The 26,083-nt window shown below is 35.5% G+C and overlaps 3 protein-coding genes across 6 annotated transcripts in view; all 3 read left to right on the plus strand.

The window, feature by feature from the left end:
- Positions 1-26,083, plus strand: part of LOC145266475 (neurotrypsin-like) — a 219,882-nt gene that overhangs the window by 4,198 nt on the left and 189,601 nt on the right. For 2 of the 4 annotated variants that reach the window (XM_080122166.1, XM_080122169.1), the window contains exon 2: positions 24,869-24,922. In XM_080122166.1, the coding sequence (XP_079978292.1) occupies positions 24,871-24,922 (52 nt within the window). In that variant the 5' untranslated portion in view covers positions 24,869-24,870. Of the gene's footprint in view, positions 1-10,774; positions 10,945-13,303; positions 13,442-24,868; positions 24,923-26,083 lie in introns of those variants that run through there. The other 2 variants (XM_080122168.1, XM_080122167.1) reach the window with 2 other exon arrangements.
- LOC145266659 (uncharacterized) lies at positions 3,061-3,894 on the plus strand. The gene has a single exon (XM_080122583.1). It carries the CDS (start codon positions 3,061-3,063, stop codon positions 3,892-3,894), a length of 834 nt encoding a protein of 277 aa, XP_079978709.1.
- LOC145266660 (uncharacterized) lies at positions 6,384-6,965 on the plus strand. Its single transcript, XM_080122585.1, has one exon. The coding sequence runs from the start codon at positions 6,384-6,386 to the stop codon at positions 6,963-6,965; it is 582 nt and encodes a 193-aa protein (XP_079978711.1).

The following is a 26,083-nucleotide window of genomic DNA, read 5'->3' on the forward strand; positions in this document are numbered from 1 at the left end:
AAATCGTTGAACTTTGACCCCTTAACAGCCAAGTTTCTGGCCAAAAACAGATCACATATATTTTCCCAAATCTCAGTACCCAGTATATCAAATTTCGAGTCTGTTGACTAAAAATTGACAGAGTTATTGCGTAGGGAAATGTACACAGACACACACACACACAGACACACACAGACATACACAGACACACAGACATACAGACACACACCCACACACGTTTACTTTTATATATATATATATGTGAATAAAAAGGAAAAACTTAAAAGAGTAAAAAACAAAATTAAATCAACGTTTCGTCCCCATTTCAAGGGACATCATCAGGATTTCTAGGCGAGGATGTACAGGAAGACGATCATATCACATGCGAAAGAGGAGAAGTTTAGTTCTCTTTCTGTTCTGGAGAGAAAAAAATTTCATGATGAAAAGAGAATTTATATCAAGTGTGTGGAGGGGGGTCGGGTTATATACATATATGCATTTTTTTTTTTTTTTTTTTTTATCATCATCATCAACCAGGATCTAAGTTAATGTTTTGTTCATTTATTATTATATTACCTATGATTGGGGCTACATTATAAAATCCTTTTCTTTGTTTGATGGTGCTAATGTTTGAAATTAAAGCAGATTCAATAAGTCTCCGTTTTGCTCTATCTGGGATGGATTTTAAGATTTTTGCACGTCCAAAGCCGAAAGAGTGGCCATGTTCGACACAGTGGGAAAAGAGTGCATTTAAGGGATTGGCATTTCTTATGTCCCTTTTATGTTCGCTTAGTCTGATTTCCAAATTTCGCTGTGTCTCACCTATGTATGATTTTTTGCAGTCATTACATGGGATGCAAAAAATCATACATAGGTGAGACACGGCGAAATTTGGAAATCAGACTAAGCGAACATAAAAGGGACATAAGAAATGCCAATCCCTTAAATGCACTCTTCTCCCACTGTGTCGAACATGGCCACGCTTTCGACTTTGGACGTGCAAAAATCTTAAAATCCATCCCAGATAGAGCAAAACGGAGACTTATTGAATCTGCTTTAATTTCAAACATTAGCACCATCAAACAAAGAAAAGGATTTTATAATGTAGCCCCAATCATAGGTAATATAATAATAAATGAACAAAACATTAACTTAGATCCTGGTTGATGATGATGATAAAAAAAAAAAAAAAAAAAAAAAAATGCATATATGTATATAACCCGACCCCCCCTCCACACACTTGATATAAATTCTCTTTTCATCATGAAATTTTTTTCTCTCCAGAACAGAAAGAGAACTAAACTTCTCCTCTTTCACATGTGATATGATCGTCTTCCTGTACATCCTCGCCTAGAAATCCTGATGATGTCCCTTGAAATGGGGACGAAACGTTGATTTAATTTTGTTTTTTACTCTTTTAGGTTTTTCCTTTTTATTCACATAACGTCTAAAGCATCATTTATATCTTGCTTTATTTTATTCATATATATATATATATATATATATATATATATATATATATACATATATATATATACATATATATATATATATATATATATATATATATATATAAAATAAAAGTTACAATAAGTTTACTAAGATAATCAAAATGGTAAACTTAAAATATATTATAAATATTAAAGAGTTACTATTTACAAGTAAAATAAACTCAGCCAGATATAAAAAGCTCAATAAAACCGAAAAGGAAATAGAGCTTATAATATGAACAAATGATTAATAAAATATGTTAAAAGACATCTTGAAAAAGAGTTAAAAACATATTTAATTTAAAAAAAAATACATTCCCTTGTCTGCCAAAAATATCCCTATCCCTACTCAACAAGAATATATCCACAAATTTGTTCTAGCTTTGAACACTTTCCTAAAAAATATAAGGTGGAAAGCTTACCACCATGACTTAAACATTAATAATAAGCTTAAAACGCCCTTTTCGTCTAAAGACATTCTTCACCCAGAAACGTTAACAAATGGACTTCCTATAAACTCTCAAAGAGAACAAAAGAAAATTGAAAGATTGGCTACCAAATTTTACGGACTAAAAACCATTGCCCACCCTAAATATGATACTTACCTTGAGGAGTTCAAAAATTCCATGTTAAACTTAGTCCAAAAAATTAGATTTAAGAAACAAAAACACTGCTACAACCCGGTTACCCGAAAAATAAATAATTTTGCCAAGAAAGTAAAAAAGAATAATCATATATTTGTCCCTGCAGACAAGACTAAAAATTACTATAAACTTGACTATCCTACATATAAAAGACTTATATATAAAGAGCTTAATAAGTCTTATAAAATAGTCCCCCGCAACCTTTTGGATTCTATTGTAGCGTCTACCCGGGAATTTATTTTGTCAGGACATTTGAACATTTCACCGTTTCCGGAGAGCTCCGAAAAAAAGACAAAAAAAGGCGTGGCGCCAAATTTCAAGAATTCTCTCGCTCTCTTTTTAGCTCGGCACCCGAAAGGTTAAGACGCTTTACTGTCACGCTCCGTCGCTTGTGCGCAAAACACCTTGATGAAACAACACACAAAAAGAAAGCATAACATTCTTATCTTTCCTTCAGCTCCTTACTCGACGCATTTCCTAAAAAAAATTAATTTCCAACGTAACGTCAAAAAACACTGAACCGGTCAAGAAGGATTTCTTTTCTTTATCTTCGGACTAAAAAATAACATAAGTGAGATATTCCAGGCAAATAAATTCACATCTATTACAAAGAGCTAAGTCTGATGATTTGTTTGTTTTTAATTGATTTTTCCAGATGTTTACTTTCATATAAATGTTTTGAAAAATTAAACGTAAGTGAGATGCTCGTTGTTTTTGCCCAGCGAGCACCTCGCTTCACTGGTGACCCCTCTTCTTCGTCAGACTTTGGCAGAACACGCAAGGAAATGTGGATATTACCTGTAATCACACAAGGGAAAATTCTCAGCGACTACACGCACACCGAAATGACGTACATGTCGACCTTAGCGGCGCATCGGTTTTTCTAGGCGCAACGGATCTCACGGAGATTTTCTGCAATCATCGTTCTCTTCAACGCTTTCCCCACGATGGACAGTGAGGCGCTTCCTTCAACGACGGCTACTCAGGCTATTTTGAGGATTCCTCCTTTTTGGACGCACGATCCAACATTATGGTTCGCACACGTAGAGGCCCAGTTCTACACGCAAAGGATTCTGAGCGATGTGACGAAATTCAACCACGTGGTGGCCGCATTAATGCATGAAGTGATGGCTGAAGTCCGCGACTTGATAATGGCACCCCCTGGATCGATCAGCTACGATTATTTCAAATCGGAATTGATTCGGAGGACAACCGATTCACCACAGAAACGCCTTCATCAACTTCTCGTAGAAGAAGAACTCGGAGATCGGAAACCATCACAGTTACTCAGACGTATGAAGCTGTTGATGGGTGAGAACTCACTACCGCCGGATATACTTAAACAAGTTTTCGTTAATAGACTGCCATCGAGTATTCAAATGATACTCGCCTCTTCAAATGACTCCACAACCATTGAGGAGCTAGCGGACCTAGCCGACAAAATTATGGACGTGACCGTTTCCATAGCCCCAGTTCACACGCAAAGCTCTAACGATGCCCTGCCTAACGTCGCAAACCCCTCCACGGATATACGCGAGGAACTAGAGCGACAGGCTCAAATGATTCACGACCTGAGTGAACAGTTACGTGACCTCCAGCTCAAACCAAAAATGCATAAGCACCCCAGTGAGCGAGTCCGTCCCCGGCGATTTAGCAGCACTCAGAACAGCGGTGGGCTCTGCAAGTACCACGCACGTTTCAGTGAAAGAGCTTACCGATACCACCAGCCATGTTCATATACGAAGAAACGTCTCTCGGGAAACGCCCAGGCCAGGCAGTAGGAGCGGCAGACACTCCTGGCAAGAACAACATTCGTCGCACCCTGTACATGACTGATAGAACCACTGGTATACGATTTCTCGTTGATACCGGTGCGGAAGTCAGTATCATCCCTAAGAAGTTTGTGAAAGAGAAGCGTCCTCAATCAAACCTATTTCTACACGCAGTGAATCACTCCTCCATTCCTACTTACAGAGAGACATCGATAACATTAAATCTTGGATTACAGCGCGCACTACGTTGGGCCTTCATCGTCGCAAAGCTACCCGTTCCGATTTTAGGGGCGGATTTTCTGCACCATTTCAGCATCCTTGTAGATGTCAAACGCGGCAAACTCATTGATAACAACACTGGACGTTCCGTGCAAGGCATAATCAATGGGTCGACCGAGATCAGCCCAGTTATACGTAAAGACACCACGGATCCGTATACAGATTTGCTGCGAGGTTTCCCGGAATTAACGTGTCCTATATTTAACAGTGACAAAGTCAAACACGATGTCACTCATCATATCCAAACAAGGGGACCGCCTGTAAGCGTGCGCCCGCGCAGACTTAAACCCGATCGTTTAAGGGCGGCTAAACAAGAATTTCAGCACATGTTGGATTTAGGCATTATTCGACCCTCTAATAGCAACTGGTCATCGCCACTCCACATGGTGCCAAAAAAATCAGCCGGCGAATGGCGCCCTTGTGGGGATTACCGCGCACTTAACAGTCGCACTACTCCGGACAATTACCCTATTCTGCATTTGCAAGACTTTTCTAACTCGCTTCACGGAAAAACAGTGTTCTCCAAAATCGACCTTGTTCGCGCGTACAACCAGATTCCCGTACACCCAGAGGATGTTTCTAAGACTGCGATCACAACTCCTTTCGGCCTTTTCGAATTCTTACGCATGCCCTTTGGATTACGTAATGCAGGGCAATCTTTTTAACGCTTTATCGACGCAGTTTTGCGAGGGCTACCATTCGTCTATGCATATATCGACGATCTCCTCGTGGCAAGTGCATCAGAACGTGAACACTTACAGCATCTGCAGCAGTTATTTCACAGATTGACAGATTATGGCGTTATTATTAACCCCCAAAAATGTGAGTTTGGAGTTTTCTCACTTTCGTTTCTCGGTTATTTAATCAACAAAGAAGGTATTCGTCCCCTTCCAGAGAAAGTCCAATCTATATTCGATTACCAAGCTCCCACTTCACTTCGTGAAGTTCAAGAGTTCCTCGGTTTAATTAATTTCTATCAACGTTTCGTGCCCCATTGTGCTGAAATCGCTCAGCCATTAACCAACGTACTCAGAAATAAAAATAAAAAAAATGAGACGATTACATTAAGCGAAACGGAATTACATTCTTTCGATAGGGTCAAGCAGGCATTAACAGAAGCGACAATGTTGGTTTTTCCCCGTCCAGATGCACCCCTAGCTTTATCCGTCGATGCATCCGACGTTGGCATTGGAGGTGTACTACAACAATTAGTGGATAATACTTGGCAACCACTAGCTTTTTTCTCAAGGCGTCTTCAGCACGCTGAAACCAAATACAGCACCTTCAGCAGGGAACTTTTGGCCGCATACTGCGCAGTTAAACACTTTTGTTATATGTTGGAAGGATCCACTTTCACGCTTTATACGGATCACAAGCCGTTATCGCATGCTTTGCTTGCCAAGCCCGGAAAACACTCACCCAGGGAAGCTCGCCATTTGGATTTCATATCACAATTTACTGCGGATATCAAGTATATCAGAGGGAAGGAGAACGTAGTTGCAGATGCATTGTCGAGAATGCACATCGATGCCATTCAAACGATTGACGAGATCGACCTCCACCAGATCGCCATCGACCAACGGGATGACGAAGAACTAAATCGCTTACGTCACTCCGAAAATCTAACTTTCAAGCAAGTCCCAGTACCTTGTTCCAACGAGACAATATGGTGCGATGTTTCGAACGGTCATGAATGTCCCTATGTACCCCTTAAGCATAGGCGAGCTGTCTTCTTTCAATTACACAACTAGTCACATCCTGGCATTCATTCCACGCAGAAGCTGGTGACTTCTCGTTTCATCTGGACAGCCATTAACCGAGACGTTCGCAAATGGACCAAGAGTTGCGTCCCTTGCCAGAAATCGAAAGTACAGAGGCATATTAAAAGTCCCCTTGCTACCTTCGCAACCCCTGAGGCACGATTTCAACACGTTCACATAGATTTAGTGGGTCCACTCCCACATTCGAGAAACTGCACATACTTATTGACTTGCATCGACAGATTCTCTAGATGGCCTGAAGCCATCCCCATCGCAGATATTTCCGCAGAAACTGTTGCCCGAGCCCTGGTTACACATTGGATATCACGTTATGGTGTGCCTCACACCATCACAACCGATAGGGGCAGACAATTCGATTCCTATCTTTTTTCTGAGTTGTCTCGCCTACTGGGAATCAGACACATAAGGACTACCTCGTACCACCCGGCGGCAAACGGCATGATCGAGCGTCTGCACCGTCAGTTGAAAGCAGCTATTAGAGCACATTCCGACCCTAACAGGTGGACAGAGTACCTCCCCTTCATTCTATTAGGCATTAGATCCACCATAAAAGCAGATATTGGCTTTACACCTGCCGAAATGATTTACGGAACAATGCTGACTCTTCCTGGACAGATGGTCGCACCGACCACTCCTACACGCATGCCTGACCCAACAAGTTATACCTCTCGTGTGAGGGAATACTTGGCGAAACCTTTTAACATTGCCCCGAGAACACAGAACACACGCACTCACGTCCCCAAAGACATACAATCGTGGACTCATGTGTTTGTTTGGAACGATGGAGGCACAGCTCGACTGCAAACACCGTATTCCGGTCCTTTTAAGGTATTGAAACGCTACTCAAAGTTTTTCGTTATCGACATTGACGGAAGACGAGATTCAGTCAGTGTTGATCGCCTGAAGAAAGCTATTCTGGATGACGATGTGCTAGCATGCAAACGGACACAAAACACTGCAGTTCAGAACGGAAACTGCGATTCACCAGTAATTACAACTTCTACCAAATCGGGCAGATAAGTGCAACGTCCTCATCAATTTGCTGTGTATACCCAGTGACTTTTCCACTTTCTTTTGTTCGACATACTGTCTAGTAGGGGGGTATGTAGCGTCTACCCGGGAATTTATTTTGTCAGGACATTTGAACATTTCACCATTTCCGGAGAGCTCCGAAAAAAGACAAAAAAAGGCGTGGCGCCAAATTTCAAGAATTCTCTCGCTCTCTTTTTAGCTCGGCACCCGAAAGGTTAAGACGCTTTACTGTCACACTCCGTCGCTTGTGCGCAAAACACCTTGATGAAACAACACACAAAAAGAAAGCATAACATTCTTATCTTTCCTTCAGCTCCTTACTCGACGCATTTCCTAAAAAAAATTAATTTCCAACGTAACGTCAAAAAACATTGAACCGGTCAAGAAGGATTTCTTTTCTTTATCTTCAGACTAAAAAATAACACAAGTGAGATATTCCAGGCAAATAAATTCACATCTATTACAAAGAGCTAAGTCTGATGATTTGTTTGTTTTTAATTGATTTTTCCAGATGTTTACTTTCGTATAAATGTTTTGAAAAATTAATCGTAAGTGAGATGCTCGTTGTTTTTGCCCAGCGAGCACCTCCCTTCACTATTAATTCTGAAGCTAAATCTTTAGTGACTTCTATGAACATTCATAACTCCACTGAAATACTTTCTCCAGGTACCCCTAGATTCACCCTCAAAGACCATAAACCTAATTTTTATGATAACCCCTCCATCAGATTGATCTGTCCATCTAGCTCTGACTTGGGTGCGGTGAGCAAAAATATCTTAGATAGAATTATCCCCTCTATTAAAGAAAAAGTTAACTTCCCCCTTTGGCAAAATTCGAATTCTGTAATTAATGTGTTTGTTTCCCTTAAAAATAAACACCTCCTTAACTTCATAACCTTTGACATCAACAATTATTATCAATCAATTTCACCGATCCTCTTAAATGAGGCCCTAATCTTTGCTAAAAGAAATTCTGACTTAACTCATTTGGAAATTAAATTAATTCTCCTAGCCAGAAAATCCCTTATACAATTTAACAATAAGTTTTGGACTAGAAAAGATACCCCTAATAATTTTGACATCCTAATGGGTGCTTCCGACTCTGCCGAGGTTACAGATTTAGTGGGACTCTTCTTACTGAAAGAACTGAAATACCACTTTAAACATATCCAAGGGGGCCTTTATAGAGACGATGCTCTATTTACAACAACAGCCAGGCCAAGAGAGTATAATAATATAATTAAAAAATTACTTAACTTTTTTAATAATTTTGGCCTTTCTATAATTATTGAACCAAATAAAAAAACTTCAGATTTTCTAAACATTACACTTAATCTTAATACTGAAACTTACAGTCCCTATCATAAACCAAACCTTACGCTTTTATACGTCCATAAATCTTCTAACCACCCCAATTCAATTATAAAATCTATAGTACCATCCGTCTCTAGAAGAATTTCTACGCTCTCAGCCGATAAAAAAACCTTTAATCAAAATGCTACTTTCTTCAATAATGCCTTAGGAAATTCAGGATACAATGAAAAGATTCAATATAACCATTATACTCCACCTATATGCCGTCTTAAATCTGTAATCACACACAATATGACTCGCAAGAAACCAGTTCAAATAACAAGATCTGCTGCTATCAATAGCAATGGTCCACTCCACAAATATAATCCGAACCAACATGCTAATCGTAATACTTCTAACCCACCCTGTCGCACTAGGAGAAAGAAAAATATTTGGTTTAATCCTCCATTTAGCATAAATGTTAAAACTAATATACCTAAAGAATTCTTCAATATTGTAGAAAACTCTTTCAAATATCCACACAGATATAGTTCAATTTTTAATAAAAACTCAATAAGAATTTCTTATCCTACTATGCCTAATTTAGCACAAAGAATCTTAGCATCTAATAACAAAAAAATTAAATCAGCCCAAAAAATCCCTTTCCCAATCAAACCAAAAAGAAACAGCAACTGTATTAACAAACATCTTTGCCCACTCAATAATGATTGCATCCATAAAGATGTAATATATTCATGCACAATTACAGAGCTCCCACGCAATTCTCCCATAATAGACAATAACATTTTGCCACCAAATTATCCTTCCTCCGACCCTCCCTCTGATATAATTATTAATCCAACAAACGATTCAACCAGCCCCTCTATTTTCAATCATGCAACTAGCTATAATAATAATAATAATATTTTGCATAGCAGCCATCCTAACACTGATAAGACTAATTATCCCCTCCAAACCAATCCTGCTACAATCATTGTCCTACCCTCTGTTCATCAAAATGAACAAAATTTAAATTCTCTTCCCAGTATAAATCAACAAATTAATATTAATTCTCGACCCCGAACTATTAATAAAACATATACATATATAGGTGCTACTTCAACTTTAATAAAGAAAAGAATTTCAAACCACACTTCTTCTTTCAATAACCAAAATTCAAATAATAACCAGGGAACTTCTCTAACTACACTGGTTAAAAAGCTTAACTCTACCAATACCCACTTTTCAATTAAATGGACCATCCTAAAAAAAAGTTAAGTCTTATACTCCAGGATCTAAGTTTGTCACCTGTGTACATCTGAAGCTATAACTATTATAACCTCCCCTCAAAGTAGTAATATAATAAACTCTAAAAACGAACTGATCTCTTATTGCAAACATATGTCCAAGTTTAAATATGGTAAATTTGAAATCACATAGCTATTAATTTAACCCTTCAAATATATATCTTTTCCCATAATTTTTTTTTTAATCTTACCTTCTAAGCTTTTTATATTTTTAATTTTTTTATTTATTTATTTTTATTTATTTATTTATTTATTTATTTTTAATCTTACTTTCTAAGCTTTTTATATTTTTAATTTTTTTATTTATTTATTTTTATTTATTATTTTTTTTTTTTTTTTTCTTTGGCCGGTTTTCCATCTGCTGTCTCCGTTTTATGGTATAAGTATACTGATTAATTGAATACATACATCAACCTACTCATTTTTATTCTATGTATTTGTTTACTTATATTTAACTATATGCATTTACATACACGTTTATTTGCCTTTTTCCGGAGTTTGCAGATACCGGCCTCTCCTCTTATTTTGTATGTAAGTATGTATGTTTTTTGTTTAACTTGTATATGTTTTTGGATATGTGTATATGTTTATGCATGCGTGTGTGTTTGTATATATATATATATATATGTATATGTGTGTGTGTGTGTTATTGTATATGTATTCATATATGTGTATATATATTTATATGCGTGTTTGTATGTATATACATGTATGTGTGCATTTGTGTGTCTGTATGTATGTATGTATGTATGTATGTATGTATGTATATATGTATGTATGTATGTGACTGTATATATTTAATTTTCTATTTATTTATTTTTATTTTTTATTTTTATTTTTTATATATATTTATTTATATATATATATTTTATATATATATATATATATATATATATATATATATATATGTGTGTGTTTGTGTATATGTATGTATATTTATAACAGACGCCCCATTTCTTGAACTTGGCCATTTATTTGTTCTTCTGATCAGTTTTCTTAACGTATTTCTGAGACTTTCACGTGCATATCTAAGCTGACCTAATTATTAACGCTAACTTTCGCGCTTTTTGTCTGGGTCAGTTTGACCTTGCTTTTCAAATTTAAATTGTCACCGTTTTTTCGGGTTTTTTTTTAAGCCCTAATTTTTTTGATTCATCCAGCCTTGACAGGCGTGTTTCAAATATTATCTCTAGTAGTTTTCTTTTAATGATTTGGAATTCATTCCATTTGCACTTTTTTCCAAGGAACTCTGCCTTTTGGATGATTTTGGACCATTTGGAATTTACCCAGTGGATTGAAATTTTAAATTCGACCGTTTTGGATTTTACCATTTTTGGATTTTTACCCTTCACCGTACTATCCATTCATGTGAAATCTTTTTATTATTTTTCTTTTGCCTCCTGTTCCCCTTACCTCACCCTTTTTTAACCAAGTAAGATCTTTGACTTACTTGTAGTTTCATTAAATACTTTTATATGCAAAATCCGATCCTGCATTTTGCTAATTCCTGCCCTCTGATGAGAAGGAGAGTATTTCTTCGAAACTCCGCGGATTAAGGACTATCAACTTATCTTGTGCTTCCTTTTTTAAAATTAAATATGTTTTTAACTCTTTTTCAAGATGTCTTTTAACATATTTTATTAATCATATATATATATATAGATAGATAGATAGATATACGTGTGTGTGGGGTGTATATATATATATATATATATATATATATATATATATATATACTAGCAAAAGTACCCGTCGTTGACTGGGTTTAAAAACAGCCTACTGAAAATGGACTCTGATTTATAAAAGTATGATAAGTTATGAAAAGGAAGGGTTGTAAAGAGATAGCTTCGAATTTGGGGGTATCACAACCAAAGCAAAATATGATGAAAGTAAAAATAAAATAGATAAACCCCATAATTTATTATACCATACCTGTTCAGACTGAAACACTTATCACAATATTCTGTGGATCTATATTAAAAAAACCTTATTAAACTTTGTGACATATTTCCATTCTATGGAGGTCAGGCACGAACGAACACCCCATAATTTTATTATACCATATTTCTTCAAACTGAAACATAATTATCAAAGTATACTTACGCAGATAGATATGAAAAGTCTTTATTAAAGTTTGTGCCTATTTCCATTCTATGGAGGTCAGGCGCGAACACGGACCCCACAATTTTATTATACCATCCTTATTTAAGTTAAAACATACTTATCAAAGTATTATTATGTACATCTATATCAAAAACACTTGTAAACGTTTTTTTTTTTTAATTTTTTTTTTTCCATACTTTGTGGACCAGACGTAAACGCAGATCCCACAATTTTAATGAACCACTGTTCAGCCAGATCAAACATACCCATTCCTTGTCTCGATATATCATTATATGTAATCAGTTTTTTAAAATAGTCAACCATGTAGGAGCCTATTCGTGACCAGACACACACACACACATTCAGCTTTATATATATATATATATATATATATATATATATATATATATATATATATATATATATATATATATAAACTATTAAAACGAACTTCTTAATATACTCAATAATGATTATGCTAGTACTTCATAATGGTTTACTAATTTGTACATTCCTTTGCAAAACAAACATTAATTAATGATTCTTTTGTGCGTTTTTGTGAGACTAACCGTAGCCCTCGGCGCAAGAGGGTCCGTGTGTGCCTGGCGTGCGGGGTGGTGGCTGATCCTGTGGTCGGGGCAGCGGAAGAAAGAGTTTCAAGATGGCGCCTGCCTGCTTTTATTAGAGACGGAATCTCGCAGGATCGCGCGGGGATGCAAATTAGCTAGGCCATCTTGAGGAATAAAAATCGGTCCATTGGAGGTGCGAGGCAGTCGAGTTCTGACGTTCGTGGCGATCAGTACAGTGACCGTTGGGTTCCGTTTCTATTCGTGCAGTCAGCTGAGCTTTGTTAGTTACCTTCGTGCCGTGGCTGTCATTGTTTGTTGGTTCGCTGTGTGTTGCCGTGGTTCTTCAGTGAAACGCTTCGTCGCCCACGACGAGACTCCCCGTCTCCTACACAAGATACTCTTACAGTTTTCTTATTAGTTGATTGGTTTCATGTAACTATTACGTCTAGTTCGTTTTATGCACTTTGTAATGTTATAAGGAAATGTTCTTTTCCATAATATATATATAAATCCGTAATCCTGTCTGTTTGTTTGTTCACAATTTGATTAATATATACAAAACTTCCTTATCTATATAAATTTTATTTACCATAAGATTTTCTATAAAAATGGATAGGATCACGATCAATATATATACACTATATTGAAGGAATAGGTACATAATAGAACTAATCTAATTTGCATATAATATTAAAGAAAATCTTTTTAAATAATTCGCTCAATTAAAATTACTGGTTATAGTAATGTAATTGATGTAATTGTTCTATTTAAGAGTATTATTTAAAGTTAATTTATTTAAATTATTTTAATTCAAGTTATTTTGTACTATTTGCTAAACTGGCACATTTTAAATAATTTTCACTGATATTTCACTTCCGGTTATGAACGGATATATATATATCGAGAATGATTTGTTTTAATTATTTATTTTCTATAAATGTAAAAGTTACAAATATTGATAAAAAAATAAATAAATGATTAGGCTAAGGATGATTTTATTTTTCGACGAAATATTTTAAATCGTTAGCCCTCTATTAAAGTCTCGGCTAAAGATGTTGATTGTAAGGTGTTAGCACGTTTACCAAAAGGTTAAAATTTATTTCCTACGGACGATTTTAAAATCATTTTTCAACTATTCACTTGACTGTCTGAATTTTATTATCGTTTCCATAATACTTTGAAAAAGAAACAAGGTAAAGTAATGCTTTTTATATCAGATATATTCTTACGCGTTTTTTTTTTTTTTTGTTTTTTTTTGTTTTTTTTTTTTTGTTTTTTTTTTGTTTTTTTTTTTTTTGTTTTTTTTTTTTTTGTTTTTTTTTTTTGTTTTTTTTTTTTTTGTTTTTTTTTTTTTTGTTTTTTTTTTTGTTTTTTTTTTTTCACTTTTTTTTCTTCGATTTTCTTTTGAGAAAGATCTTATGTTTTCCTGTCTTGGTAATTGATTTAGTTGATAATATATATTTGTGTGGGGAGTTTCGACGTAATTATGGGGTTTTTTTTCGGGGGGGGGGTCGCTTTATGTCTCAGCGTCACTCAAAGAAAAATAATTGCAGAAGTACAAAAATGCGGGTGTTTTTATCTGTTTAGTACTTCTGCAGTTTACGAACCGTGCTATTTTTTTTAGATATGATTTACAAGTGTAATTCAATTTTTGCCGTATCTTTTGTTTATTAAATTTTTATGTGAAAGTCCTTCCTTTATTAAAAAGGGGGTACTTTTTATACACACAACCAAGCATAGTTTATCCGCAAAAATCCTAATTTACATTTTTGGGAGCAACACAAACTGAAAACGGACCTGTACAGTTTTTTTTTTTTCTACGTAATGTAGAACTTTCGTTTACATTTTTACCAGTGGTATCTTTTTCACATTTTTTTCATCATCACTGCTAATTTACCCCTATTTAATCTAATCTTTACACCTATAATTCCGTATTCCTTTGGTGTGTACTGATATTCATATTAAAAACCATATTTTTCTATTTATTTAAAGAAAATACAATTTTCGGTAAAATCCATTGAAAGCGGTCGGTGGTTCTATGAGAAAATAAAGCTGTGTACGCATTATAAATGTTTCTTTTCTGTGTCTTATGTTATACATTAGTACATTAGGGGTCATTTCGAGTTAAAAGTTTATTTACTGCACCCATCTGGACTAGAGAAAATCATGATTTAAATGTGTATGTCTCGTCTAAATAACTAACGATAATTCTCTGATATGGCCGACCAGACGAGACGGGTGATCAAAAAGTCAGATCGAGCGTACCGCGTACCGGAAAACGAAATGAGCCAAATCGAAATTGAATTTTATTTACGTTTGAATAAAAAACAGTCGAGTTATTTTTTTTATTCAAGAACCCCCCCCCAAAAAAAAAAAAACGGGCAAAAAAAAAAAAAAAAAAAAAAAAAAAACACGGCCAAAAAAAAAAATTATCCACCAAGAAAATAAAACATTACAAATTAATCTGAAAAGCGCAAAGTTCAAGCCAAAAATAAAAAATAATAAATAAATAAATAAAAGGCCAATTGTCAATTTGATCTCATTTCGTTTTCCGGTACGCTCGATCTGACTTTTTGATCACCCGTCTGGTCGGCCATATCAGAGAATTATCGTTAGTTATTTAGACAAGACATACACATTTACATTATGATTTTCTCTAGTCCAGATGAGTGCAGTAAATAAACTTTTAACTCGAAATGACCCCTAATGTACTAATGTATAACGTAAGACACAGAAAAGAAACATTTATAATGCGTACACAGCTTTATTTTCTCATAGAACCACCGACCGCTTTCAATGGATTTTACCCAATTTTCTTATATATGAATTATCGAATTGCATTCATTAGCAAAAGATCTAACTAATTTGCATATTCTTTTAAACATTCATTTTTAATACATTCCCTATTCGGTTTTTTTTTTTTTTGGTTTTCTTATAGGGTGATCACATTTAGTGTAAGAAATTATCTTACCCGTTTTTGCCTATGGCAGAATGAAAGAGACTCAGAAAAAGCAATAAAGGCTCACCTTAAATCCAAGAATAATTTTATTTACAAAAGGGTAAAAAAGGAGTCCATATTGCAAAAGAGTGCCCTCTTTAGCTTCTGCCAAATGGCGGGTAGTTCTTGCCTAGAAAGGCGATGGTAGTTGTAGTTCATGCCTTGAAAGGCGTCGGTAGTTTTCTTCTTGTGAAGATGCTGGTAGACTCGACCGCTCGTAGAATTGGTTGAGGGTTCGCGAAATCCTTCCAGACTGTCGATACGATCAACGCACTTTGCAATCGATGATCATAAAATAATATGCCCCTTTGCGGGCAGAGATGATGAAGTAATTAATCCGTAGAACATTTTAGCCTCCGGCTAATATCCGCATTTAAATGAGCGGAGAATAAATGGGGTAGAACCATGCCTTAGTTCAATAGGCACGGAGCGAGATTACGTGCGTCCGTCTTTTTCGACGCCGAGTTGAATCTGTTTTTTGAAACACAAAATTCCCGCCAATTCTGAATCCTCCGCAGCAACTGAATCAACGCAATACCATTGGTTGAATTAATCGCGTGATCTACAATCATGCGGTTATCGCCCTTGCATTCTGAAATTTCTAACACACTGCCAAAGGAAGGAAGAGAAAGAAATGGATACTCATTTCTTTCTTTTTTATCAGGAAAATTAAGGATTGTCGCCTATTTGGACAAGTTATTACAATGAAATTCTGTCCCAAAGGACTTAATATTAACACAATAATAGCAATTAAATTCAATGTGTATCTGTTGTCAATCTGAACTTATAACAATCTCTCTATGGCAAACAGAATTTATTAGTAATAAAAGGTATGACTCTACTGATGAGTCTATAAAAGGAATATACAATTATTAACTTGGTGTTTTGTCCGCACAACCCGGACACACCCAATCTTCCATGGTAACTTGTTGGTCGACCCCAACACAACTAAAATGGTACCACTCATTGCACGAGTCGCAACACACCATAGGTTTTGTTCCGTCGTTGGCGACTGAACATGTGGAGCAAAAGAAGGGGTCTCCTTCTTCCACAAATTCTGCTAATGCAGGTTCAGGATTATGTTTTATCTCTAAAGGATAAATATTTTTTAAGGAATGAATTTGTACACACCCGTTTTTCAGCACTGAGGCCGAACGAACCTTGTTGTCCTTTCCGCCCAATAATTTTACTACCTTACCCAACCCCCAGAAGGGCCGGGACTTATTAGGAGCTTTGATAAGAACAATTTCACCCTCTGATATTTTAGAGGTTTCATTTTCTGTAATGTGGGCGTCTACTTCTCTAATTGAGAGCAAGTAGTCATTATGCCAAATACGTTTAAATTTACTGACAAATTCATCCCTCATTTCAAGGGAATGTAAGAGCGAATTTCTATTTGGAGGTTCTGGACAAGGGTCCTTTGAACCGCTAAGATTGATAAGCAGGCGTGGATGATATCCTGTCTGCAAAAAATGGTTGGGAGTCAACCCATCAAGGCCTCTATCAGAAGCTGAAATAAATGTTAGTGGCCTATCATTTATGGCCTTTTGAACATCTGAAAGGGCGGTTAGGAACTCGAAATAACCGACCCTCCTCCTACCCAACAACTTGGAAAGACTGTTTCACAATTTTAATTAATCTCTCCCATACTTCACCATGCCATGCAGAGTACAGGGGAATTGTATAATGAACAATAGTAGTGGATTTGAAATGTTCTCTAAATTCATCAGACACAAATATGTCTGATAATATAATACCCGACGCTATGAAAGATTTAGCATTGTCGGAATACATATGAGTTGGTACACCAAATAAGTTGGTGAACCTAACGAACGCTAACAAGAAGGATCTTGCGCTCATGTCCGGTACCAATTCCAAGTGTATGGCACGTAAACTCATGCAAGTAAACAGTAGGATGTACATTTTGACATCCTCATTATTGTTTTTGACAAAAAAATGTCCAGTAAAATCCACCCCTACACATTTGAAGGGCCGGACAAAATTTACTCTCTCAGAAGGCAGTTGAGACCCAGAGGGTGCTTTGTACGGTAGAGAATTAATTCTCTTACATATAACACAGTCACGGAGAACCGACTTCACCGCCTGTCTCCCTTGGGGGATCCAAAAACCCGATAGCCTCGCCTTGCTAAGGGTTGAATTTGCTCCCATATGACAACAATTCTGGTGAGCTTCAATAATGACCAATTTGGTCAGGTGGGTATTTTTTCCTAATAATATAGGAAATTTCACTTCATATGGAAAAACCTCGGAGTTCTGAATACGTCCTTGAGTCCGTATCAGTCCCTCCCTATCTAGGAATAACCCAAGGGCCGTAACTCTTGATGGAGCAGCCCTATTAGAGGGTTGTTGCAAATAAGCAAGTTCTGTGGGAAACGCTTCCCTTTGTAAATGAGAGAAGAGCAACAATTTAGCTCTCTTGACGGTGTCAGTCTTTCGGTGACGTAATTTATCACCGAATCTCACAACTTTTTCTAAGACATTAATAGCCTTAGTTAATGAGGAAAAATCAGATATTTTAATTGGTAAGTGATTCTCGTTAGAAGCAGTTTCATCCGAAAACATACATGTTACCATCTTCCTGTTAACATTGTTAAGACAAGGCAAGGGGGACGTGGGCCAGCTGATCTCAACTTGATTAAGCCAGTCTGGTCCGCAGGTCCAAAATTTTAAAAATTGTTTGAACTTAGAGGCAGTAATACCTCTGGTTAAAAGATCAGCCGGATTATCCGACGAAAGAACATATCTAAATTTAGAGTTTATCCCATATTTAAGTTTAATGTTTTCAATGAACTTATTAATGTCTGACACGCGATTTTCTACAAATATATTTTTTCTCGCAGCCTTCTCATTCAAAATCCATGACAGGGCTCCTTGTGCGTCAGACACGACAAAAAAGGATTTGATATTGATGGGCGCTAGAGCACCCAAAACTTGTGGAATAACTTTAAACGCTAGAAATATAGCTAATAATTCCAAAACAGGTGGTGATTTTCCATTGATGGGTGCCACTTTTGCCTTGGCGAATATCAAGGAACACTGAGCACCTTGTTTCGCATACACGGAAAACCCATAAGCGTGCTTAGAAGCATCGCTAAAGCAAATAATTTCAACGGGATTCCGCTAGGAGAGTACATCAAGGAAATTCAAAGTCCCCTATACAATTCAGCTCGTTGGCATGTGCTTGCCACGTGGCCTTAACTTCTTCAGGGATTTGTTGATCCCAAGACAACTCCTTTTTCCACAGTTGACTAATAATAATCTTCCCCTGCACGGTGACAGGAAGAAGTAAAGATAATGGATCATATAGACTTGAGACTTGAGATAATATCTTGCGTTTGGTATTGGCATTGCCATCTATTACAGATGGAGCAAGTTTAAGGGTATCCCTTTCAACAGAATATTGATACCCCAGCACCTTTTCAAAGTTGGGGGAAGAAGACGAGATAGTACCGTCTTCCATCATTTTATTTTGTATGCTCGTGCAATTGGAGTTGCAGGATTGGAGTTCAAACCCCGCTTCTCCGAGTCTGTCGCGGACTTTATTATACACATGGGTTAGAGTATCTCGGTCACTATTAGTAGTAACTAAGTTGTCAACATAAAATTTATTGGAAATCGAATGTGAAGCCAAATCGGCTTCATATTTTTTGGCATGATGCTTAAGTATAAAGCTTAATATAAAAGGGCTGGCATTGAACCCAAATATAATAGTATTAAAACGGTAGGCGCACAATTTGCCATCTACCTTGAGGAAAAAACAAAATCTATTTTTATCTTCAATAGATTTTAACCTGATCTGTAAAAAAGCTTTGCGCAAATCGCCCAAAAGCACATATTTTTCTTTTCGGAGAGCTAGTAGAATATCTAGCAACAATGCAGTCATGTTAACACCCGAATAAGCAGCGTCGTTAATCGAAACGCAACCTTTACGTTTCAACGAACAATTGAAAACAGGGCGGATTTTTGTAGTTATTCCCAGACCTTCTTTAATTACTGGCCGATGGGGAATCCATTTATAATTCTCATAAGTTCCATGGGGAACAGAGAAAGGTTCGATAATTCCACAGTCTTCGTATTCTTAGAAGACCTGTATATAATCGTTATACAGTCCCTTTCCTTCCAAGGACTGGGCCACCCTATGCATTATTCGCAGTGAAGGCACATAATTGGACTCCACCTTGAGAAGCTTGTCATGCTCCCAAGGCAGCTCGACGTAATATTTTCCTTCCTTGAGAACTATAGCCTCTTCGAAGGCATTTATTTTTTCTTTATCAATTGAAGACAACTGGTTGGCATCCTCGATACCTATGGAGTCCAGAGAAAAAAACTTTTCTACTCCATGTTCAACAGCAGGACCGTCAAAAAAAGGTTGCAGCACATCCTCGTAAGATGCTACTGGCTTTAATACACTATCAATTAAATATGACTGACACATAGGGAGTGTTTTAATAACTTGATCGAAGGCTGACAATTTTTCCACAGCCTTATCATTTTTGTTTAAAAAATTTGACCCCTCACCGAAGGGAATGATATAATTGGGGAGTTTCCAAGCGTAACCTCCCAAACACTTAATTAAACTGAGATTATGGATTCTAGGAATAAGATCCAGGCCAATGATACCGAGAATGTTAGAACCGTTTAGTTCAGAATAACCAGGGCAAAACTTATACCCTTTTTTAGTTAAATTCGACGTAATCTCATCGAACCTATTTACGTTAAATTTCAATTTCAAATTTTCAGCAAACAATGCGGAATGATAAAAAGGACGCTGATGTCCCAATTTAATAGACACTTCCAGCTCTGAAAGACGTAAGGACTTATTCCCCACGAGGGTATTGACGGACATTTGTACCGTCTCAGGATTTAGGTTACGGTTTTGAATCAACCGGTCCAGAATTGTTTTAGAGAAAAAGGATTTTTGGCTACCCGTATCTATCAGACAGAAAAAATAAACCGGGTGCCCTTTAACCTTCATAGATATCTTGATTACAGGACTAATACTCTTGTCCTGATCCGCCACGAAAGTACGTCCCACAAAGGACTTAGATTCTTTTGGACATATTAAGGAATAATGGTTTTTTAGACCACAATTACTGCAAGGGAAGGGGAACCCCTTAACCCCCCTGCAACTGGACTCTGAGTGCTCACCGAGGCACCGGAGACATAATCTTAATTCTTTCGCTCAAATAATTTTACATTCCGAATTTGGAAATTTAGAACAAACTTTTGTCAGGTGACCATTAACCTGACACAATTTACAAAATTTATTTTCGCCATTTTTGACGAAAGACTTAGAGTTATTATTACTCTGAAAGGACTTGATTTGTTTTGGCTCCGAATTCTTCGCCACGAGGGTTCCAGCATTCAACGAACCCGACATGTTTGGCGGGAATTTTTCCCGCCTTGACGCATTCAAAGGCGACGCCATTATTATGTCTCTAACGTCAACAAAATTCGAAACTCTCAATGAACAAGGAATTTAAACCCATAAGAACAGTTCAGACTAACATTCGACAACACATTTCAACAATGAATCAATTATAAATTCAAGAATCAATATATAATTTTTTTTGTTTAAACGATTACAATTATCGTAAATATTTGAAGGGTATATTTTTTTTTTATGAATTAACTTCAGTTTAAAATTTACATGAAATAATATTTATTTTTTTCAATGAACTTCAGTTACAATTTATTGAAGGAATATTTATTTTCAATGAATAAGTTCCTTTATGAAAATCTTATGCAATAAAACGTTATTACTCATAAGAAAAGAAAATTTTGAGGGGGGGGGGAGGAATATCTTTTTGCAATAAAAACGGTGTAAGAAATTATCTTACCCGTTTTTGCCTATGGCAGAATGAAAGAGACTCAGAAAAAGCAACAAAGGCTCACCTTAAATCCAAGAATAATTTTATTTACAAAAGGGTAAAAAAGGAGTCCATATTGCAAAAGAGTGCCCTCTTTAGCTTCTGCCAAATGGCGGGTAGTTCTTGCCTAGAAAGGCGATGGTAGTTGTAGTTCATGCCTTGAAAGGCGTCGGTAGTTTTCTTCTTGTGAAGATGCTGGTAGATTCGGCCGCTCGTAGAATTGGTTGAGGGTTCGCGAAATCCTTCCAGACTGTCGATACGATCAATGCACTTTGCGATCGATGATCATAAAATAATATGCCCCTTTGCGGGTAGAGATGATGAAGTAATTAATCCGTAGAACATTTTAGCCTCCGGCTAATATCCGCATTTAAATGAGCGGAGAATAAATGGGGTAGAACCATGCCTTAGTTCAATTAGGCATAGAGCGAGATTACGCGCGTCTGCTTGGCACGACGTCAAGTTGAATCTTGTTTTAGAACAATGCCTTAGTTCAATAGGCACGGAGCTAGATTACGTGCGTCCGTCTTTTTCGACGCAGAGTTGAATCTGTTTTTTGAAACACAAAATTCCCGCCAATTCTGAATCCTCCGCAGCAACTGAATCAACGCAATACCATTGGTCGAATTAATCGCGTGATCTACAATCACGCGGTTATCGCCCTTGCATTCTGAAATTTCTAACATTAGTTAACTATTACGGGTAATTATATTCATGCAGATATTCTACATGATTTATACTTGCGGAATATTTGCATAAAAAGCTTACAATTAACCCAAAATCGTTTCCATATATATTTATGTATACGTATATATTTTTGTTTCATCTATCTATCTATCTATATATCTATAAAACTGAACGTGTTTGTGTGTGTCTGTGTACATTTCCTTACGCAATAACTCTGTCAATTTTTAGTCTATAGACTCAAAATTTGAAATACAGGGAGCTGAGATTTGGGAAAATCGATGTGACGGGGGTCAGCCAGAAATTTTGCTGTTAAGGGGTCAAATTTTAACAATTGGATCTTTAAGAACTCTACCAAACTCCTCCGACAATTTAAGGTCTAGACACTTGAAATTTTAGATATGGGTTCCTTGAACATGGATCTAACTTAATAACTTGATTTAAGCCCCAAACTATAAATTTTAAGGGGTCATAATTGGGGTCAAATTTTAAAAAATTAACCGTTTTTTTGTTTTTTAGCTTTTTTGCTCAGCATACACCCCCAAACACCCGGGCAACGCCGGGCACACCTGCTAGTATATATATATATATATATATAAACTCACCTTGTCTATGTATCTGTGAAACGTCTCTATCAAAACTCCCCTATGAATATTTACTTTTCAGGTTTACACCTGGATATATAGGGTACTTGGACCGGGGGAACACGTTCTATTTTGTTTTTATCTGAAAAAATAACTGTTAAATTGAAAACCGAAATGTTGACCTTGGCAGGAGTAAATCACTATTTGTTACTTTAATCGATTCGTAAATCTAATTGCACATTTCTTACGTGAATTTTTTGCATCTAGCACGACCAAATTAAATGTCCATTCCTTACGTGAATAAAGTTTTGCATCTTGCACAAGCAAATTAAATGTTTGTTCCTTACGTGAATAAAGTTTTGCATCTAGCACGACCAAATTAAATGTCCATTCCTTACGTGAATAAAGTTTGGCATCTAGCATAACCAAATTAAATGTCCATTCCTTACGTAAATAAAGTTTTGCATCTTGCACGACCAAATTAAATGTCTATTCCTTACGTGAATAAAGTTTTGCATCTAGCACGACCAAATTAAATGTCCATTCCTTACGTGAATAAAGTTTTGCATCTTGCACGACCAAATTAAATGTCCATTTCTTACGTGAATAAAGTTTTGCATCTAGCACGACCAAATTAAATGTCCATTCCTTAAGGGAATAAATTTTTGCATCTAGCACGACCAAATCATATGTCCATTTCTTACGTAAATAAATTTTTGCGTCTTGCACGACCAAATTAAATGTCCATTTCTTACGTGAATAAATTTTTGCATCTAGCACGACCAAATTATATGTCCATTTCTTACGTGAATAAAGTTTTGCATCTAGCACGACCAAATTAAATGTCCATTTCTTACGTTAATAAATTTTTGCATCTAGCACGACCAAATTAAATGTCCATTTCTTACGTGAATAAAATTTGGCATCCAGCACGACCAAATTAAATGTCCATTTCTTACGTGAATAAAGTTTTGCATCTAGCACGACCAAATTATATGTCCATTTCTTACGTGAATAAATTTTTGCGTCTAGCACGACCAAATTAAATGTCCATTTCTTACGTGAATAAAGTTTTGCATCCAGCACGACCAAATTAAATGTCCATTTCTTACGTGAATAAAGTTTTGCGTCTAACACGACCAAATTAAATGTCCATTTCTTACGTGAATAAATTTTTGCGTCTTGCACGACCAAATTAAATGTCCATTTCTTACGTGAATAAATTTTTGCGTCTTGCACGACCAAATTAAATGTCCATTTCTTACGTTAATAAATTTTTGCGTCTTGCACGACCAAATTAAATGTCCATTTCTTACACTAATAAATTTTTGCGTCTTGCACGACCAAATTAAATGTCCATTTCTTACGTTAATAAATTTTTGCGTCTTGCACGACCAAATTAAATGTCCATTTCTTACGTTAATAAATTTTTGCATCTTGCACGACCAAATTAAATGTCCATTTCTTACGTTAATAAATTTTTGCGTCTTGCACGACCAAATTAAATGTCCATTTCTTACGTTAATAAATTTTTGCGTCTTGCACAACTAAATTAATTGCACATTTCTAATATGAATCGAATCTTGCATCTTTCAGTAAAAAAATAAATGCCTATTTATGAAGTGAATCGATTCTTGCCATTTTGTCATCTTTCATTGCCAAATTAAATGTCCATTTCTTACGTGAATGGAATCCTGCATCAAATTAAAGTCCCATGTCTTATGGAATTTAATCCTTCAAATTTAAAATGCAGGATTCGATCTAGCACAAGCAAATTAAATGTTAATCGATTCTTGCATTTTTGACTGCGTTAAGTAAATCAACCCTTGCATCTTGCACTGCCGCATTAAATGCTTGTTTCTTACATGGATCGGTTTTTAAATCTTTCACTTGTAAAAAACGTGGTTGTAAAAAACGTGGTTGTAAAAAGTGGTTGTAAAAAAAGTGGTTGTAAAAAAAGTGGTTGTAAAAAAGTAGTTGTAAAAATGTGGCTGTAAAAAAGTGGTTGTAAAAAAGTAGTTGTAAAAATGTGGCTGTAAAAAAGTGGTTGTAAAAATGTGGCTGTAAAAAGTGGCTGTAAAAAAAGTGGCTGTAAAAAAAGTGGTTGTAAAAAAAGTGGTTGTAGTAAAAAGTGGCTGTAAAAAAAGTGATTGTAGTAAAAAGTGGTTGTAAAAAATGGTTGTAAAAAAAGTGATTGTAAAAAAAGGTTGTAAAAAAGTGGTTGTAAAATAATGATACCATTTTCACGTGTAAATGTAACTTTTACGTTTAAATGTAATTTCCACGGGGCCTCAATGACAATTTGTTTATATTATTGTAACTAATTCTGGAGTCACCTGACTCTAGTTTCTTTAGTCTAGATTTGTTTTTAAGTTCTATGGTTATCTGCCCTTCATTTTTTAATGATTTTGTATATTGTATTCTTCATCCTTCATATTATCAAAACATTTTATTTACTTCCAGAGATGATTTTCCTGACATTGCTCGCTCAAATATTATTTACTGCCGTTTATGCAGGTCAGTAGAACAACTGAAATGATTTTCTCAGAATTCACGTCATTATAAAGTAGCACAATTTTGGAGCACACACTGACACAAATTTCAACTTCACTCTAGAAGAAAAAGAATAGTTTCTAATATATTTATCATGTGTATGTACTCGACATTAAATAATTTAAATTTTACTTTTCAAAATAGCATCTTATGACTAATATATTCATTTCTGGTATTTACACTTTCAATTAGTGCTTTTATGTTATCTTGTTTTTTTTAAGAATATTTTAAAGCCGTTTTTAAAGGCTGAGCAGATTTAGTGACAATAACTTTTGCAATCAGTATATTTCTGCATGGATTTCTTCAACAGGTTGAAATTCAGTTATAGATTGCAAATTAAAAACCAAATGCCACATGAAAATTCTCCTCGGCAAAATCTTCTAGGTTTTGCAAATTTCCCATATAATGAAAGCACACGTTTCCCAAATTTGTCTATCTCTCTCTCTCTCTCTATCTCCCTCTCTCTTCATATATATATATGTATGTGTGTGTGTGTATATATATATATATATATATTATATATATACACACATAATAAAAAATTGTATTTAGGCTACAAAAACTATATATGAGAGAGAAGAGTCTTATTAAACCGACGAGATCTTTCCCAATGCACATCATGGGAAAACAGTGGCATTTTAATTTTTAAAAAAAGACAGGAGAAAGAAATAAAAATTGATCATAAGAACTATCAATATTCAATACAATTAAGATGATGAGTAAAAAATATTACATAAAATTGAGATGATGAGTAAAAAATATTACATAAAATTGAGATGATGAGTAAAAAATATTACATAAAATTGAGATGATGAGTAAAAAATATTACATAAAATTGAGATGATGAGTAAAAAATATTACATAAAATTGAGATGATGAGTAAAAAATATTACATAAAATTGAGATGAAAAGTAAAAAATATTACATAAAATTGAGATGAAGAGTAAAAAATATTACATAAAATTGAGATGAAGAGTAAAAAATATTACATAAAATTGAGATGAAGAGTAAAAAATATTACATAAAATTGAGATGAAGAGTAAAAAATATTACATAAAATTGAGATGATGAGTAAAAAATATTACATAAAATTGAGATGATGAGTAAAAAATATTACATAAAATT

Source organism: Euprymna scolopes, chromosome 41, assembly GCF_053919585.1.
Source record: "Euprymna scolopes isolate OS-2025 chromosome 41, ASM5391958v1, whole genome shotgun sequence".
NCBI lineage: Eukaryota > Metazoa > Mollusca > Cephalopoda > Sepiida > Sepiolidae > Euprymna > Euprymna scolopes.